The 18,157-nt window shown below is 47.0% G+C and overlaps 1 protein-coding gene across 3 annotated transcripts in view; it reads left to right on the top strand.

Moving 5' to 3' along the window:
• Positions 1–17,831, top strand: part of ATP11A (ATPase phospholipid transporting 11A) — a 140,713-nt gene extending 122,882 nt beyond the window's left edge. Inside the window, exons 26-30 of one of the 3 annotated variants that reach the window (XM_024578884.3) lie at positions 5,148–5,213; positions 6,212–6,315; positions 8,547–8,712; positions 12,157–12,260; positions 13,364–13,496. In XM_024578884.3, coding sequence (XP_024434652.2) covers positions 5,148–5,213; positions 6,212–6,315; positions 8,547–8,712; positions 12,157–12,249 — 429 coding nt within the window. In that variant the 3' untranslated portion in view covers positions 12,250–12,260; positions 13,364–13,496. Of the gene's footprint in view, positions 1–5,147; positions 5,214–6,211; positions 6,316–8,546; positions 8,713–10,275; positions 10,363–12,156; positions 12,261–13,363 lie in introns of all 3 variants that reach the window. The other 2 variants (XM_024578886.3, XM_024578881.2) reach the window with 2 other exon arrangements.
• The last annotated feature ends 326 nt before the right edge of the window (positions 17,832–18,157 follow it).

The following is an 18,157-nucleotide window of genomic DNA, read 5'->3' as shown; positions in this document are numbered from 1 at the left end:
TGCCCAGTGGGTGACTCGCCACTCATCGGCCAAGAGCTTTGAGAGCCCTCCACTTGCTGGCCTGTCATGACAGAGATTGAGCACACGTAACGTACGTCTTGTAATGGGAGCAGCTTCTGAGATGCCTGGTGATCACTGTTACGGGAGAACCTCCATTCTTCTTGCCAACCCAGTAAAGGATTACAGATCGTCAGGTCCATTAGCGGGCAAGCAGGGTTTACTAGTGACACGGTTCTAGTGGAAGAGAACAGGCCTTGCTGAGGTGGGAGAGAAAGGCATAGGTTCAGGGCCTGGCAAGGTCAGGGCAGCCAGAGGCAAGGGCGGGGGTGGCAAGAGCGTCGGGTCCTTTGTTCTTACATAGTTGGCAGGATGGGGGTGAAGAAGTTACATATTGATTGGTGGGTAAAGGTGGTGCCAGCTTATCGGGGGGGACATGACTACCCAAACACAGTTACGCGTGGGGGTCTGTTAGCCCGAATCCTTATCTTGCTCCTTTTTGTTCATCTATTTGTTCATCTTACTGTAAAACAGATGTGTGACAGGAGGCAGTTAATTAAAGTTGAGGTAGTTTACCCAGAGTTATTTATGGGCTCTCTCTATAAGCTTTACGGACTCCCTTGTAAAACAGAGAGTGACCAGAGGTAGGCAATTAACCAAAGGTGCTTTATGGGATTCTTTGGGCACTGTGGTCCCCCTCCCATGTTCCAGGCCTTGGGATGAATACACAATTTCGAGGCTTTCTTTCCCAAATAGTGGAAATTATACATAGAATTTCAAGGGCTTCCTTTCTCCTGTGTTAGCATGGTGTTTCTGGTGATGTGGGAACACCTGGCAATATTATTGGACCAAACTCAGGACTGCTGAGTTAGTGGGTGAGCTATATCTCCCTCCTCCTTCCTGCCTTGGTTTGCTATCTATCCTACTTAACAATATTATGAAGCAGCACATGGGACAGTTGGTGCCAAATACAGTGTTTAATGTGAGGTGTTTGTCTGTAGTTACACATTTGAGAGGTGGAATTTGCTTCACTAATGCTCTATAGAAGTTAAATAATGTAAAAACTTAAAAGAGTTGTAAGAGTAAGATGAATAATACTCAGTATCCCTAATTATGAGGACCTAGTGTGGACACTTTTATCCCCCGTTACTGGGAGGACAGGACTCTGGGAGGTTGGGATAACCCAGGGCCACTCCATTCAGTCAAGGGCAAGCCCAAGGCTGAATGTCTGCTTTTATATCCCTAGAGGGAGCCTTTCTTATCCTGGATTGTTGATGCTTAAATTCTTGTTTGCTTGGGGGTAAGAGTATTAGATCACTTGCAAAACTAAAAATGGTATCATGGGCTAGTTCTGTAGTAATTCAAGTAAACCTGCAAAATACAAGTAAATATGGCGGTCTCGGGTGACTGATGATGATGCCCTTGGTTCTAAGGTAGCAGGGCGATGTGGAGACTGTAATGCTCATCACTTTTCTGGTGGTGTTCCCTGATAAACAAGAATGCATCTTCTTGGTGGTGTAATTTGGATGTCCTGTTCTATTGTTGGCAGTAGGGGAGGACCACTTTTTTTTAAGACCTGAATCATTCTATAGGAATGTTTATTGAGCATGCATAGTGTTGAGGGAACACTAGAATGATGGGTAACTTTTGAAAAAGAGAAATTCACTTGGGGCTTTTTCTGCACGGACATCATGAGCCACAGTTACTTCTCAAATGAGAATAGTAAGACAACACCAGGGTATTCCTGGATGAAAACTTGAAAGTTTGAAGCATGGTATAAGATGAGTCAGCTAACATCAGTATAGCTGAAATTTGAGCCATTACCAGCCAGTGTAGCAAGGACAAATTATGCCAGCAGACTTGGTAGAAGTATGGAATCTGTGTGTGAAGGGAATGTAGTAGGTGTTTCTTACGACTGTGATCTTGAAAACAATGCAAGTCATGTTCGTTGTGGAATATTTTTACACATAAAAATTAAATTGGTCTGGATCTTAGGGCTTTAAAAAGCAGGAAAATTTCCTGCAAAATACAAACCTCAGAAGAGAGAGAAAGTGTGTGAAGAGATTAAATTTAGATCTGGTGGAGTGGCTGCTCCAGAGACATCCTACTAAATTTTCATTATCATCTGAGGGAACCAATAAAGTTAGTGAAATTCTCAATGGAGATAACAGTTGGGAAATCAGACTCAGGGTTTCATGGGGACAAGGGATGGGGAATTTATGCTGCTTGAAAAAAAAGATCTTCCTTCAGGACAACCCTTTGAGAAAGAAGAATGTTATCCCAGTGAACCACCCCATGTCCCACCCCAAAATCTATAGAGATGATGGCAGTTTTAGTAATAAATTGACTGCTAGCAATGAGCCTGATGGCTCCCTTAAAACAAGAAAGGAAATTAAGAGGAACTTAGAGATGTCACCATGGTTGTCTATGCCAGTGAGCCGGAAGTAGCTGGAGGGCACAGGTGAGGGTAGAGCAGACCCCAGCATTGCCTGGGGTCCTAAACAAAATTCTCAATTCTGGGTTCAAGATAGTTGTGCTTTGTTGCTATTCACCTGTAAAATTACACCTGAGGCCCATGTGTGTTTTGTGGGGTTTTTTTTAAGATTTTACTTATTTTTAGAGAGAGGGGAAGAGGGGGAGAGAGAAAGGGACAGAAACATCAATGTGAGAGAGAAACACTGATCAGTTGCCTCTTGTATGTGCTCTGACCCAGGCAACCCAGGTATGTGCCCTGACCAGGAATCGAACTGGCGACCTTCCTCCTGGTAGGATGACACCCAACCAACTGAGCCATGGGCAAGGCCCATGTGTTTTACTAGACCAGGCATTAGGACGCCTAATTTGTGGTCCCAGGTTTACCATAACCTACCAAATCTGAGAAAGCCCAGCAGTGCTCCAGAGAAGCACCCCGTACCCTCAAGGGGAGAGAGGAGTGAAGAAGTCACTTGAATGATTGAGTGTGTCCCTGACTCGTGGTGCTGTTGATAATGTCCTTCTATGCAACTCCATTTCTACAGTTTGCTATTATCTAACTCTTTTTAAAGAGTGTCAGGTTTCCTGCCAAGCAGGGGTGGCAAACGTGTAGGCCTGGGGTACAAGGAAGTAGAGAGCAGGGCAGGGTGACGGCCTTACTGCCAGGTCCCACTAGGACGCCCACGTGGGATTCAGAGCTGCCTCCGGCTCACCCTTTGCTTTTGGCTAACATCAGCTTCCAATGAAAACAAAAGAGAACCACTCTGTTCTCCAACACCCGGCTAGCCAAGCATTTTTGTAGGCCTCTGCCAAGCTGCAGCCCAATACAGAGTTATAAAATTTTCCTGCCTCAAAAGTTAAGCACTGCCCTGGCCTATGTGGCTCAATGGATTGGAATGTCATCCGACAGACTGAAAGGTCGCAGGTTCAATTCTGGGTCAGGGCACATGCCTAGGTTATGGTTCAGGCCCCAGTTAGGGCGCTTACAAGAGGCAGCCAATCCATGTTTTTCTGTCACGTTGATGTTTGTTTCCCTCTCTCTGTTCCTCCCTTCCCCTCTCTCTAAAATCAATAAGCATATCCTTGAGTGAGAATAACAAAAGTTAAGCACTGAAGGGGGAACACTTTTCTGAGAGCTTTCCAGCCTGACCACTATTGCCGTTTGAGATCAAATAGTTCCTGGTTGTGGGCTGCCCAGTGCAGTTGGCAGATGCCTGGCCTCTGCCTGCTAGTTGCCAATAGCACCCCTCCCACCATTGCGACAAGCAAACATGCCTCCAGACATTGCCAACGTCCCCCGGGGATAGAGTTGACCCGCACCCACTCCCCATTGAGCGCCCCTGGCGTAGGTAGATCTGAGGGATGAAAGCCCAGTTTCAGTCACAATGAGGACGTGAGGAGTGCATTGTAAAGAGATGTTGATTTGGGGGTGGGGGGCGAGGTTGGCCCGTAAGAAGTCTGTTTACTACGAAGCCCTAATACTTGAGTTAGGTTTTCTTCTAGAACTCTAGCAGCGGTTCTTACCTCACGGAATATGTCACAAGACGGGCAGCCTACACATTCACCTGAATCGAGTCACGTGTAGGCATATTTCTGTGGTTGAAAACTAACCGTAGAGGAAAGTCATTTGTATTCCAGTTTTTAAATTCTTTGTGAAATACAGCTTTATTTCCTTTTTAAGAAGTACAAGGGATGTTTTCTGAGAGGCATGGGTTCAAAGTATCTGGCACACCAGATTCTTTGTGTGGAAATCTTAAAGAAACTTACTCTCACAGCATAAAATCTCCTATAGACTGAATTTTTTCCCTCTAACAGAAAGAAGTCTCAAGTAGTGGTGTTTTATTTTGCTTGTGTCTTTGTCCGTAGTTAAGAAATGTGTTGTTTTCATGATGTGACTCTTACGTGCTTCCACCACGTGACCATTTCCCTGCATCCTGCCAAGTCCTCGGGGCCCCCGAAGCCCTGCTCTGTGCTCTCTCCTCTCGGTGGCCTTTTCCGAGGGACTGATGACGTGTCTGTGGTTCTGGCCATCAGACTGGCTGCTGGGGACGTCCCTGCAGCGCTGTCTTGCCTGCTTTCATCTCTCCCTTCCCTGTGGTTTTCCGGAGAGAGTCCCCTCCATGTGTCCCCCGTACATGATGTGGTGGTTTTCTCTTGTTGCTTAGTAGCAAAACGCTCTAGCACTTGTTTTTCTTGCAAAGCAGGCAGGTATTTGGCTTGAGTCCAAAAGAGAAGAGACAGAAACTCTACTGGGTTTATTCTTGAACATGCAGAGGGCATAGAAGTAGGTAATAGGTAAGTGTTGCTTGTACATGAAACACAAAACAAAAAATAGTTAGCATCCTGCGTGTAGCAATACCACTCTTGGGGATTTTTCTCGCTCCCAGTCTGTGACGTTAGGACTGATGTTTGTTGACAGCCCTGAGGGGCCAGTGTCAAGGGTGACAGGTCTGTCAGTGCAGGGGTGGTGCTGGGAAGCCGGGCGGTCTCAAGCGGCCCAGGTGTGTACTGCCATCTCCTCTTACTTGGTAGCAGCAGGACGAAGTCCCTGCATCTTTGGGGTGTGAAGTGTTGGCACACAAGAGCAGTGAGATGTATTCTGTAAACACTCTTGTCTGAGTGTGAAAAGAGACAAATACATATTACCAAGAGACCGATTGGACTGTTTGTCCCCACAGATGTTTGGAAACTGGACCTTCGGGACACTGGTGTTCACTGTGATGGTATTTACAGTCACACTAAAGGTAAATTCCCTCGTGGATGTTTCTTCTCCTAGCCACAGTTAGCCCCTGCATGTGTAGGTCGCCCCGTCTTTGAGTTACCGGTCTGTTCCAAATCATAAACCCACCCTTGCATTCGGCCCAGACGGCCCCGGAGCCCAGTCACGGGTCTTCTTACCACCTTTCAAATGAGTCAGGCGCAGACTGGGTTCACCCCACCCCAGAATCCAGTATGCAAATTTCTGGAATTATACAGAAAATAGGTGAAGGAATTAGCCTTTTCTTTTTTAATTTATTTTTTATTAAATTGTTTTTCAATTGCAGTTGACATATGATATTATATTAGTTTCAGGTGTTCATCACAGTGATTAGACATTTATCAATATATACTTTAATTGATCGCCTCAGTAGGTCTAGTACCCATCTGACACCATACATAGTTACCACAATATTATTGTCTATATTCCCTGTGTTGTACTTTGCACCCCAAGACTATTTCTATAATTGCCAATTTGTACTTCTTAATCCCCATCACCTTTTTCACCCATCTGTCAATGAGCCTTTAGAAAAGGATTCAGATTAGAATTATTTTCTAAGTCAAATTTTACATGGGATAGCATTATGAAAGTCTCCACACCTATCAATCTGAATTTTAAAAAGTGTCACAGAGCAAATTTTCCCAAAGTAATTTTCTTAGTAGGAATATAGCCAAGGCCTTAAGCCATCGCCCTGAGAGGCCCCCCCCCCCCCCCCTTGGAGAAAGCCTCCAGGAGTGCGTTTCCCCAGGCCCGGGCGAGAGTTACTAGGGAAGGCGTGATTACAAGGACCGGATGTCTCACGTGCCTTATCTTCCTTGGAAGACTAAGGTTTTGTTTTCCCTAAGCAGTTCCATATGGGCGTTTTGGCTAAAATTGAGGTGTTGGTTGGTTGGTTGGTTTCATTCTTTTCTGGCTTTCGTTCCTTGCCATGGCTCACACTGACGTGTCCAGATGATAGCACCATTAATCATCTTTGTCTTTCAGCTGGCGTTAGATACACACTACTGGACTTGGATAAACCATTTTGTGATCTGGGGGTCGCTGCTGTTCTACATCGTCTTTTCCCTCCTCTGGGGAGGAATTATCTGGTATGAATTAGAAGTATTATGTAATCATTATTACCTTTATAGTCCTGCTGTATCTTTCACTGGGGGCTCAAAACACATTTTCCATACACCCTCATTCCCGTGTGCAAGTATTTGTCGAGTGTCTGGTGTGTGCGAGGCCTGGAGGACCACGGACAGCATGAGGCAGGTGCAATCCCTGCTCCTTTGACCCCACATTTTCAGTGGGGTGGGGGACCATGCTGGATAATAACATGCAGGCTTTCAACAAGTGAGAAACAAACTGGATGCTATAGCAAGGGACTTACTTCAGACTGAAAGTCAGAGAAGGCTTCTCAAATGAAGTTATTATTTAAACTGAAACCTGAGAGAAAGTCACCATCGTTATCACAATAGGTCACACTTATGAAATGCTTCCTAGAATGAGGCGTGAGTTGAATATTCAACAGGGCGTGTCTCATTCCATCTTCCCACAACTACATTCTCCGCCCACCACAAATGATAAGATGCTCCCCTGGGCCGAGGCAGTCTGACTCCAGACAGGGCCCTGCTCCCAAGGAAGCAAGACGCATGTGCAAAAGCACTAAGGCGGGGGCCCTGGCGGGCAAAGGGAAGTCCACTGTGACTGCCGAGGGGCCTGGGGGCAGCTGGAGAAGTGCGTGGGAGCAGGCCGCTGGGGGCCCACAGGCCAGGCATGACCTTGACTCCGATCCGACGACGGTGGGACAGCATTGAGGATTTTAAAGAGAGGGGGCGGCAGAGTCTGATTGCTGCTTTAGAAGGACCACTGTATTGAAGTGGACGTGTGAGCAAAGAGTGCACAGGACTTGTGGTTTAGATATTGCTGCAACAAAGCGGTCAAGCTGTGGTGCTGTTTGGTCAACCCTGATGAAGGCAGTAAGGGGCTGTTTGGCGTCTATCCTGGTGCTGCCACAAGCACACCTTTGCCCATGCCGTTCCACCAAAACTGTCCTTTCCAGCTAGCCTACCTGTGGAGCTCTTACTCATCCTTCAAAACCCAGTGGCTCATTGTCCTCTTCAGCGCTTCCCTTGAACCACCTCACAGACAGATGGTTCCAACCTCGTCCCCACGCATTTCGTCATTCGCATGTCACAACACGCACCATATGGTTCTGTAGTTCTCCTGTTTACATTTGCACCTTCCCTGCAAGACCCAGCATTTCCTGAGCAGGGCTGGGGCTAGGGGAAGGCCGGTGAGGAGGCCCCAGGGGCCGTGACCTGGAGGGAATGCCTTCTTCAACTGCACATGCTGCCTGGCCCTGGGCCTGGCTGGATGTGAATCCAGCAGCAATGTCCTCCCCACTCTGCATCTTCAATATGGAGCACAGCTCCTGGAAAACACACCAAGGCAGCCCCTGAAAAGAGAGAAAGCCTCTGTGATCAGCCTTGTCCCCTTGCTGGTGATCTCAGATACCCACCAACCTCTCGTTACATTACTGCCCTCTCGTGACCAAAGCGATGCATTACATGTTCTTTGAGACCTGGAAATGCATACAGAAAAACTAGATAAGCTTTGGGTGGGTTTCCAACAGCCTTGCCCCAGGCTAAAAGCCCCTGAAGTTCTCTTGAACTTCCCGGAGCTCTGGCTGTGTAAGGGGAAGATTCCATCCTGAAAACTTCTCTGACCAGCTCCTGGGTTTTAGGGATCAGGAACCTGTATAACTTAAGTTCAGCATCATATCCATTGCTTCATCCTTTTCAACTTCTTTCATGGACCCCAATATATATATTTTCTTTGAATTATAGATTTGCCTGATGAGGAAGTCGTTTTATACTCTGTACTTTTATAGAGAAATTTTAAGATTTTTATGGCATAAGCTTTGGGTAGTTAACTAGCTCTGCCGATCAGAACTGTGTGTATCTTCATGATAATAGCCAATGTGATTTTGCAATGCAAAAAAAATCACCTATTTTAATCTTTTCCAATATTCTTTTAATGTTGTTCCAAAACTGCCCTTCAGGGACTTATTTTCCCTTTGGGATGACCTCGTAGAGTTCCTTTTGCCCATCCGTAACACCCCAAGATTACAGAGGAAGTTCAACATCCATTTTTTTAAGTGACTAATTCAAAGCAGGCAAGTTAAATGGCTTGCCCAGTGACTGTTGGCGCCTCGAGTAAAAACTGCCAGAACAAATGGGCTGTCCATGCCAGCAGAGGACACAGGGCGGGATTCCAGTCTTTCTCCTGACGATTCTGACCTGCATCATGTGTCTCTCTTTCCCTCACGTTCCAGGCCGTTCCTCAGTTATCAAAGGATGTACTATGTGTTCATACAGATGCTATCCAGTGGCCCTGCCTGGCTGGCCATCATTCTGCTCATCACTGTCAGCCTCCTTCCCGATGTTCTCAAGAAGGTCTTGTGCAGGCAGCTGTGGCCCAGTGCCACAGAGAGAGTCCAGGTACCCGGCTGCTCCCAGGGGTAGGGGTGTGGTGCACTGCGGCCCCCCAGGTTCAGAGTGGGAAATGCCACGACAAAGGGGGGCGTAAAAGGTTTGCATTGAAAAAAGTATCAATGCAAGTATTACTAATGACTTTTATAATAGATTATTTTAAACATTATTTTAGGTAAAATTCAAGACGACCGATGTTTACACCTAAGCAGTTAATGAGCTGAAATAAGAAAAAGATTAAGCCAATACAAAAGAAATTTGTGTGAATCTAAAAACTTTTTTTAAATCATTACTTTAAAGGTAAAATTGCATTTTTTTTAGGGATGGTGAATTTGGCTCAAAACTTTAGCATTTATATTGGGAAATTCTGATAATTAGAAGGGCTACTTATTTTCCACACTCCCAAATTGAGCCCAACAAGCTGAATTCTGGATTTAGGTAGTGAGATGCAAAATGCCCACATTGGCATAGGTCACCAGAAAGTGTTATTCAGAGCTTCCCAAAACCACTTTGGCCCTTCCCAGAGTTCTCAGGGAGGGCATGTCCCCCATCCCCTCACCCCTGGAAATCTTAGGGAGGGCACGTCCCCCATCCCTTCACCCCTGGAAATCTCAGGGAAGGCAAGTCTCCTACCTCCTCACCCCTGCAATCTCAGGGAGGGCACGTTCTCCATCCCCTAACCCCTGGAAATTGCAGGGAGGGAATGTCCCCCATCCCCTCACCCCTGCAGTCTCAGGGAGGGCACGTCCCCCATCCCCTCACCCCTGTGACTTGCCCATGGAGGTGCAGAACCTCAGCAAGGAGAAGGAGAGATCCTAGTGAGAGGGTGGGAGCCACAGCTGGGGCTGCTCCTACAGGTTGCATGTCTTCCTCTTAGAGCACAGGTGGTTGTGCAGGTGAGGGTGAGAGGAAGGGTGTTGTTGGCCCATGTTTGGGACAGAAAGCAGGTAGCCCTCCACTGGCATTGGAGTGGGAGTGGTGCGGCACTGACTTCGACCCACCCCCACCGATCCCAGCAACTGAATGGGATCTGGGTTGGTGAGCTTCCTTAGAACTCTGGTGCGGTATAAAATGTTGAAGTCAGTGCCACCAGTTCCTAGCAATTCCCTCCTTTATGCACCTGTCATGTTTGTGAAGTCGGTGCTGACACAAACTCGGGAAGCTCAGTGAGATGAGAGTATGCATGTCCAGTCTCCCCACAGATTGACTCGTGTTACCACCTTTAAACGAGCAGTATAGGACAGGGACGTGTTCAGGGCTTTGGTGACAAGAAAGAGAAGTACAGCAGGGATGGGAAGTCTGCAGTGCCCTCCAGCAAGTGAGAGCCCCTGGACAGGGGCTGGGACTGTCCGGAGCGCAGCCAGCATCGTCTGGTCTCAACGTGCCACAAGTTGGTGCGGTGCGGCCGCGCTAATGTACAGAGGACGTTGTTGGCGTTTAATCACTCACAGTCTCTTCTTGTTTCTCTTTTCCTTTCTTCATTCCTTCCGTCTTCTGACTGCTTTGCCTAAATAACCACTACTGCCTTGTCTAATGACGTGCGTGGCCTCCTGAACCTTCTGGGACTGGCAGACTAAGAACCAGTGCCTTTCTGTTGAGCAGTCAACCATCTTTATGCTTTCTCAGACTTCCAGCAGTCTGAGTTTCTGATGGAACAAGGTGATGCTTTTCTGTCTTTTTGCATGTTTGGGATTGTAGTCACAGGACAACAGAGGGCTGGCTTTTAATATCAAGAGCTATTGAACACACACTCTGGTGTTTATGACTCCTGTGCTTGTTCTAACCACCACCACACCAGGAAATAAATGGATAACGTGTACCTTGAGATGTGGAAAGGGCACTTGGGCTGTGTTTTCTATCAATACCACTAACCACTGTTTCTCTCTCAGCGTCCATTGAAGTATCCAACCCACCCGCAAGGGGCAGCTGTGTCTTTACTCGGGCCCAGCTGAGAGCATCAGGCTGTGCCGTCTTAAACTCCTGGTTCCTACCCTCGAAGGTGTGGGTGTGGCAGTTCCTAAGTCACAGGAGCTCCTGAGCGAGCAGTTACTCCAGTGCCGTCCTTCTCTCCGCATCCCAGACAGGATGACTTCGTGTCACTGTTTACATACTTGAAAACATTCAGGATGGAATTATTAGGAACACTTTACTAGGTCACAGGAGGTGCCTATGAAATTGATTCAGTCGTGCCAGCTCTGAGCTAAAAATACACTCTAACTGATGATGCGGGTTTTTAAGAGTTGATTTGCTTCTGAACCTTTGCAGAAGCCAGGCTCGAGCTGCTTGGAGAAGGTCGGCACTGAGGCTCTGTGGTGTCCAGGCCACGTGGGGCGTGGCCCACAGGTGTCCCCACAACCACACCTTCGCAGCCAGCACGCTGGTGTTGCTGTAAGATTGCCCAGACTTCGGCAAAACTTTGGAGGAATAAGCGTCTGACTGACCCTTATGTGGAATACAGAGTACTTCAAATGGATGGGTTTTTTCTTTTAATCTGTTCTATTAAAAAGTGAAACATCACAGACACCAGGTGACATATATATGTACACATATGTGTGTGTATATATGTATATGCATATATAACATATGTATTTATATATCTGTGTCTACCTATATTTTTATATATAATTGAATTATATATAATTCAAAGGGCAACAACTCCACCTCTTGTTTAGTTCATTCTTCTCCCCAGAAGGCATTCTGCAATTATAACCTTATAAAATTCTTACCTTTTAAAATCCCTTCTTCCTATTACTGAGAAACTAATATGGTTTGACTGGAAAATCTTAGCGTTCAGAAGCCCAGCCCTGTTGACCTGCAGCACCGGGACACCTTGAGCTTCCAGGATTCTGGACTTGGGCAGGACTCTTCTGCATGACCACATACAGGGCTGCACCAGGGAGCTAGCATCAGAAGGAAAGGGAGAGACAGAGGGACAGACGTATGGGGCCAGGCAGGAAGACAGAGGCAGAAGGAAAAGGATGGGCAGGCACACAGGTCCTCTCCTCAGAGACCCTTGGTGCTCTTTTGTGGTGGGAACAGCTGCAGTAAATGGCACTCAAAAAGCTTTCAGGTGAGTCTAGTAGGATTTTTAGCTTCGGGGGTCTGGAAGCACTTCTGTGCCCTCAGCAGCGGCTGCCATGGCTGTGTTGGGAGCAGGCCCAGTACGGCCCTTCCCGCGGAGGCCCTGCTCTCGCACCAGCTCCGTCCCCGGGTCTTTTTCACGTGAAGGACCCTGTTAGAGAGACCACCTCTTTCCCTCAGCGGAGCCCCTGGGAGGTGCCCGCCCCACTGCCCCGAGTCTTGCACAGACTTCCACGTGAACTGACGTGCCCTTTTCACGCCCATGTGGGTGTGCCTCCACGTCCCAGCTGCACAGCTGGGCTGGGTTTTGCCCAGAGAGCTCTCTTGGTTCCCGATAGGGCAGCCATCTCAGTGTCTTTCCTCACCTTGCAGAAGAGCTCGAAACTCAAAACAGCGGTCGATGCCGCGCCAAGTACGGACAGGCCACTTCTGAAGGACGTCTTGCCGGGGTCCAGGCGCGATTAGCCCAAGGATAGGTAACGGCATCCACCATGCTGGCAGGCTTCCTGGGTGTGCTGTGAGCCTTTCAAACTGTCTGTTTTTCCTCCAAAGTTTTGCTGTGCTGTGCCATTTCAATAACAAGGTTCATTCTTTAAAAAAACAGAAAATGATTTTTACACACACAGGTGTATCTCTATCCCAGGTAAGTGACCTGCCTGAGAGTGGCTGGACTGCGTATGGTTGAATAGTGTACACACACGTGCGTGGATGCACACACATCCCCCGACATGTACACACACCTGCCGTGGTGAACGAGGTTCCACGTGCACTGATCTGACGTCCTCGCCCAGTGTGCCCGGCGTTTGGTGTGCCGGAACAGAGCTCAGTCCTCACCCTTGGTGGTGAAAACAGCTTCACCCCAAAGGTCTGTCGGGAAAGGCCATTCCCATTTGGAAATAAGAAATGGAGTATTGTGTGATTTGCAGTGGTGTGTGGTAAGGATGCATTGTCATCCCCCAGCCAAAACTGCCTGTGCCTAAAAACGGAGAGGAAACGCAGCCGTGTTCAAAAGCCTTCTGAGCCACGCTTCTCAGGTCGGACACACTCACCCATCTTCTCTGTCCAGAAGCAGGCATGCTTGGAGCGGTTATCCCTTTAAAATGGACTTCTCCTGTACAGCCGCCCCTCACTCCCGCCCCTCCTGTTAAGTTTAAGAATGTCTAGGATGTGTCACCCGTCTCCTCTGGGTTGTGGCTAAGAAACCGCACAGGCCCCGTTTGTCTGTGCATCTAGAGGTAAGCACAGGCTGGAGGCGCGAGACAGCCAGTCAGAGCCGTGTGGACCCCGCTCTCTGAGGGGCTGTTCGGCACTCGTTCGTTAAAGGCATCAGACTCAGTCTCTGGGGCCCTTGCATATTTACGAACGTTGTCTCTACCCACGACGGGACTGACCAGGCGAGCTTGTAGCCAGGCCGAGGCTCACACACGGCCTCTGTGCCGAGTCCACGTGGGATAGACACCCTCTGACCCTGTCCTGTAGCGCGAGTCCCTGACCAAGGCAGTGATGGCAGTGACTGCACCATCGTGGTTGATGGGGTTCTTGTGAGGGTCCTGACTCAGTCTCTTCTGTTCTCCCACAGAGCACGCGCACACGGAGTCAGGACCACCTCTTAGAAGTCAGCCGTTTCGTCTCTCTGCACAGCCCCAGTCCCCCGGCCACTCAGCCAGGCTCCTGTTCCAAACAGGTGACGCTGGTGTGCCCTGAGAGCAAGGAGTGCTCGGTCCTCCCTCCCATGGTCAGGGTCTCAAACAGCCGTCGCCGTCCCAGCTCGAGGCCCTGCTCCCGTGGGCCCTGTGGGGAGACAGGTGGCGAACAGATCACCAGTTCAAGCCTTTAAGAACCGCCCCGCAAGTGTGTGCTGTGCACGCGTGTGCTTTTCCTCTGCCCCTCAAGGAAGAGGAAGGGGCAGCAGGACCTGGCTGGAGTGCATGGGCTGGCAGTCTGCATCGTCGTTTCTTGCAGGCCTGGTGGCCTCATGCGCATAGGTGGGCTACTAAAAGAAGGCCATGCACAGGACCTGGTACATCCGCCCTGGGTCAGGGTCTCTGTCTGCGCCCTCCTTCATCCCCACCACATGTGTCACCTGAGGAGGACATCTGCCTGCAGGGCGGCAGTCCAGCTTCAAGCGGGAGGCAGTCACACCCACCAACTTTCCTGTAAGCACAGATGTGACTTGCCCTGGCCGTGGGACTGACGGGTCTGTCCTCTGCCCTGCCTTCTCCAGAGCCCTCTGAAACTTCCGCTTGTAGCGCTGACCCTCGAATAATCGCGCGTCCGTTTCCCATTCACGTAGCAGACTGTGCTGTTGCTTTTGTTCAGAGCCCTCCACATCCCGACGCTGGTTTTTAGGGTTGTGTCTGATTCCAAGTTTGTTTCTCTGGGGGTGATTTACCCCTGTGTGTTTGGGAGAGTCTTTGAATGTTTCCATGTCTCCTCTTTTCCCAACCCCTAGCTGCCTCCCTGGAGAATAAAAAAGGAATATTCACAAGGGAGGAATAGGTAATCCTGGCCACTTAAGCTCTCCCAGTACAAGTTTTGATATATTTGTCTTCACTCTCCCAAGGGTAAAGCTTATCAGTTTACTGTTGTTGGGAAGAGTTTGTCTCACGGATGTCGGGGGAAGCGTGGTGGTCTGGGGTGCCCTGGACAGATAAGGCTGTGGCAGCCCACCCCCTTTCAGTGTCTTCGTGGAGAAGTGGTCTCTGGGGCCGGTGTTCATCTTCCCGGATCTCTTTCAGGCTGTCATGGGTCTGCCAGCCAGACGGCCTGTGAGTTCTAAAAAGCAATATCGCCAGCCTAGACTGTCACCTCCCTGGCAACTCTGACCAAACCCTGCTTTGAGCGTTCTTCTGTTGCGGCTCTGCTTTGTCTTGGCATGCTCTCAGTGGGTGGCCGTCAGGAGGCTGCTGTGTTGTGAAGTTCCTGTCACTTTTCTGTCCCGGTGTTTCTGTTTCTAGAAATAACCGAGTTGACATAGCCTTAATGGTCCTTAAAGAAGACATTTCAGTTTGAGATTCAAACTTCAGACATAGAAACGGATGCCTTTTTAGAAAAGCATCACTGGAAGCTAAACTAACAGCAGGCACCTTGTCCACTGCCAGATTTCGTGCCGTGGAATCCGGGGCTGTTGGTAACTGAACACTGAGTTTGTTTCAGAGATGCTTGATGTTAGTTAGATATTTTTGAAAGTTCAAATTTCACAAGTTGATTGTATAATGTTTCACCTAAAATATTTATTTGGCATAGGGGGTAAATTAACAGTACGAACAATGCACATAAAGCAGTTGGGATAAATTGAGGTGAGTACAGACACCATACCAAAGACTAGGTGATGAACATTTGGTCTAGAGCGAGACAGAGAGTGAGGAGGGTCCTCCTCACCACACCCTCCAGTCCCCGTCCCGCCCCCCTGTCATGTCCCCGTGTCCTGTGTGTGGTGGCCGCCCTTGGCCACTCTGGTCCACACTAGACCCTGCAAACTGGTGTGTGCATTTTTACAGCTGTTTTTAAGAACCTAATGTGGGTATAAATGTAATACCTGTAGGGGGACAGATTCTCTGTATGTTTAGTTACCAAATTCTTTGTAATGTATTTTTTTAGAAATCCTAAAATTGCCTTTGCACTGAAGTATTTTCATAGCTGTTTATATCTCTTACTCATTTATTTGTTAATATATCATATCTAATTTTTAAAGTATGTTTTTAAAGCTTTTATTTTTTAAGTTGATGTAATTTTTGGCCACTTTAAATTCTGGTGAGAGTTTTCACTGAATGTCCCAATATCTGATGAATGTGAATTTTCGGGTTTGATTTAATTCTGTACACCTGTTTGGTTTTTGGTGTTTCCGGTGGCAGAGATTAGTTGAAAGGCGTATTTAGCATATATTTTGCAATGCTTATGCTTCACAGTTCATTGCAGTTTCATCTGCTTTTTGTTTTGTTCTTAATTTCCATTTCCTTCAGCCTTAAAACAGAAGCTTCTTACTTGATGGTTCAGTATCTTCTTTCCGCCTGTATTGAGACAGTTACCATTTACCTCTGACAATTCAGGTCTCATCATAAAAGTCACTAAATCTTTACACACTCCAAAATGTTTTTGAAAAATTGTTTGGGAAACGAAGGGACTGTGCCTGATAATTTGAATAGATAAGGGGCATGAGATAAAAAATAAAGGGAGGAAGAGAAGAACCCCACTGAAATGATATTTCAGATATGTCTCTGATATTCAGATATTAATGTGATATTTTTCACCTTATAGTAGCTAGTATTTACTTGCCTTTAACTTTAAAGCAAGTAATGTCAACTTATTTAAGCATTTTTCTTAGTTTGAAAATCTTATTCATGATTGCATATGTTAATAGATTATTAACTCCTGATTTCCCATGTTGGTCAGAAGACATGCTTCCGAACCTGCACTCCTGCCCAACAGCAAGTCCTCCGTGCATGAGTGGTCCGTCCGACCACGCGCATTCTCTCGCTTTCAGCTCCAGGTCCGTTCACGGCCACATTCGTGAATATGTGCCAGTTCTTGTGCACACACACAACTACACACACATACACACTCCCTAGGCCCAAGCATCCCTGCCTCCTTCCTGAGGGGATCCTGAGAGGAGCCTGTGGAAGGTAAGGCTCCTTGGGCCTCCGCGCCGAGTGCCCAGGCAGGACTCGGGAGGCTTTGCCAGGCAGCCCCCAGGTTTGAAGCGGAGCTGCTGGGTGAGCCGAGCAGCAGGGCCCTGGCTCAAGCTCCTCCTTTTCAAGAAAGTCCAGCTCCCACCTGTAAATGATACCTCCCCAAAGCTTCATCCTTAGGACAAGTGGCAGAAAGTGGCATCTGGACCCTCTCAGCTGCAGCATCTTCACACATGTCCAGGAGCATGGGCAGGCCCTCTGCCTCAGGTCAGCTGGGAGAAAAGGCTTCCTTCTCTTGGCAATTCCTATTAGAACCCAAATCAACCCACCCCTTTGCATTTGACTCAATAGGGTGAACCAGACCAGATAACACCTGGTGGTGGTGGAGCCTGGACTGGGAAGGAGGCTAAGAATGACCTGCTTCTGCAGTAACAGGTTTATAGAACTGTAGTTTGGCCTGGTGAGATTTTGCAACTATTAACTACAAAAATGTCTCACCCATGCTGTTACAACTATTCTTAAATTGCCGGACATCAACCAAATGTTCAGTGCAACCTAAAGGAAGTTTTCTGGCCTTTTTCATTAAAACCACTAATTTCACCTGTTTTGCACTGACTTCTAATAACCTAAAGCAACCACTACTACATTATCTTTAAATTAATATTATTTATTTGACAACTCAATATGACAGTTTGGTATGCAGTTTCTTGTGTTCTACATTTCTTTTGGAAATTTCCCATCACTTTAAAAATAGGAGAAATTTCTGTTTGCACATGCATTTTCTTTAAAGCTAGAAGGTAGGTAAATGAGAAAGAGAATCATTCTGATACTGTCTATAAACAAAGTTTTAATGAAGATGTGTTGGAAGTATTATTAAAGTGTGATTCTACTTTTGCAGAAAAAATCTAAAGATCAGTTTATATAGCTTTATTTTTTACCTTATATCAAAATATACAGAATTTTAATATGCATATATTGTCTCTGAATTAAAATTATGTGTGTCTGCATCACCATTTAAAATGTCCATTGAATATGTAATGTAATAAAAGAAAATCTTTAAAAATGTATTAAATAGGAATGGAATCTATAGTTGTCCTCATCACAAATACTGGAATTTATTTTTAAATTATTGAATATAGTAGGTGCGTTTAAGATAATAAATCAGCCTCCAAACAGTCATGTTTAACTGATAATAATTCAGTAACCTGCTTTGAAAAATTAAATTGTAAATTAAACCAAATCTTACATTTCTGTAAAATTTATTTTGTATGGTGTTTTTAACTTTTATTTCTGTAGATAAAGTATGAGCTATATTGGACTTTTCTGCAGATAATCTAAGCAGGAGACTTGAATCTGCTTGCAATAAAGAAGAAAAAAATGTCTGGTTTAATTTCTTTATAAATAAACACCATCTGAGAACTTGGACTTAAATTTCTAACAGAAGCTACAGAGAAACGCATGCTCAGACTGTGAGTGCTTCTTTTTCAGATAAAGTGGAAAACATGCTGTGGAAACAGCTTCCCTGAAAGTGTGTGGGGTGAGGTGGCTTCAAGCCCCTCCTGCCCCTGCTGGCGCCTGCCCCACCCTCCCGACCCCGCACTCACTGAAACCATAATGCCCAGCTACAGGGTGAGGGGCCCACAGAACAGAAAATACAATATTGGGTTTCTGAACACTCTGGCATCCATCCCCACCCTTCCTTGACTGTCCTGCTTGAGACCCACGCCTTAAGCCACATTCCTGAG

This window comes from Desmodus rotundus, chromosome 13 (assembly GCF_022682495.2).
Source record: "Desmodus rotundus isolate HL8 chromosome 13, HLdesRot8A.1, whole genome shotgun sequence".
Taxonomy (NCBI): domain Eukaryota; kingdom Metazoa; phylum Chordata; class Mammalia; order Chiroptera; family Phyllostomidae; genus Desmodus; species Desmodus rotundus.
This window is presented reverse-complemented; position numbering and strand designations above follow the sequence as displayed.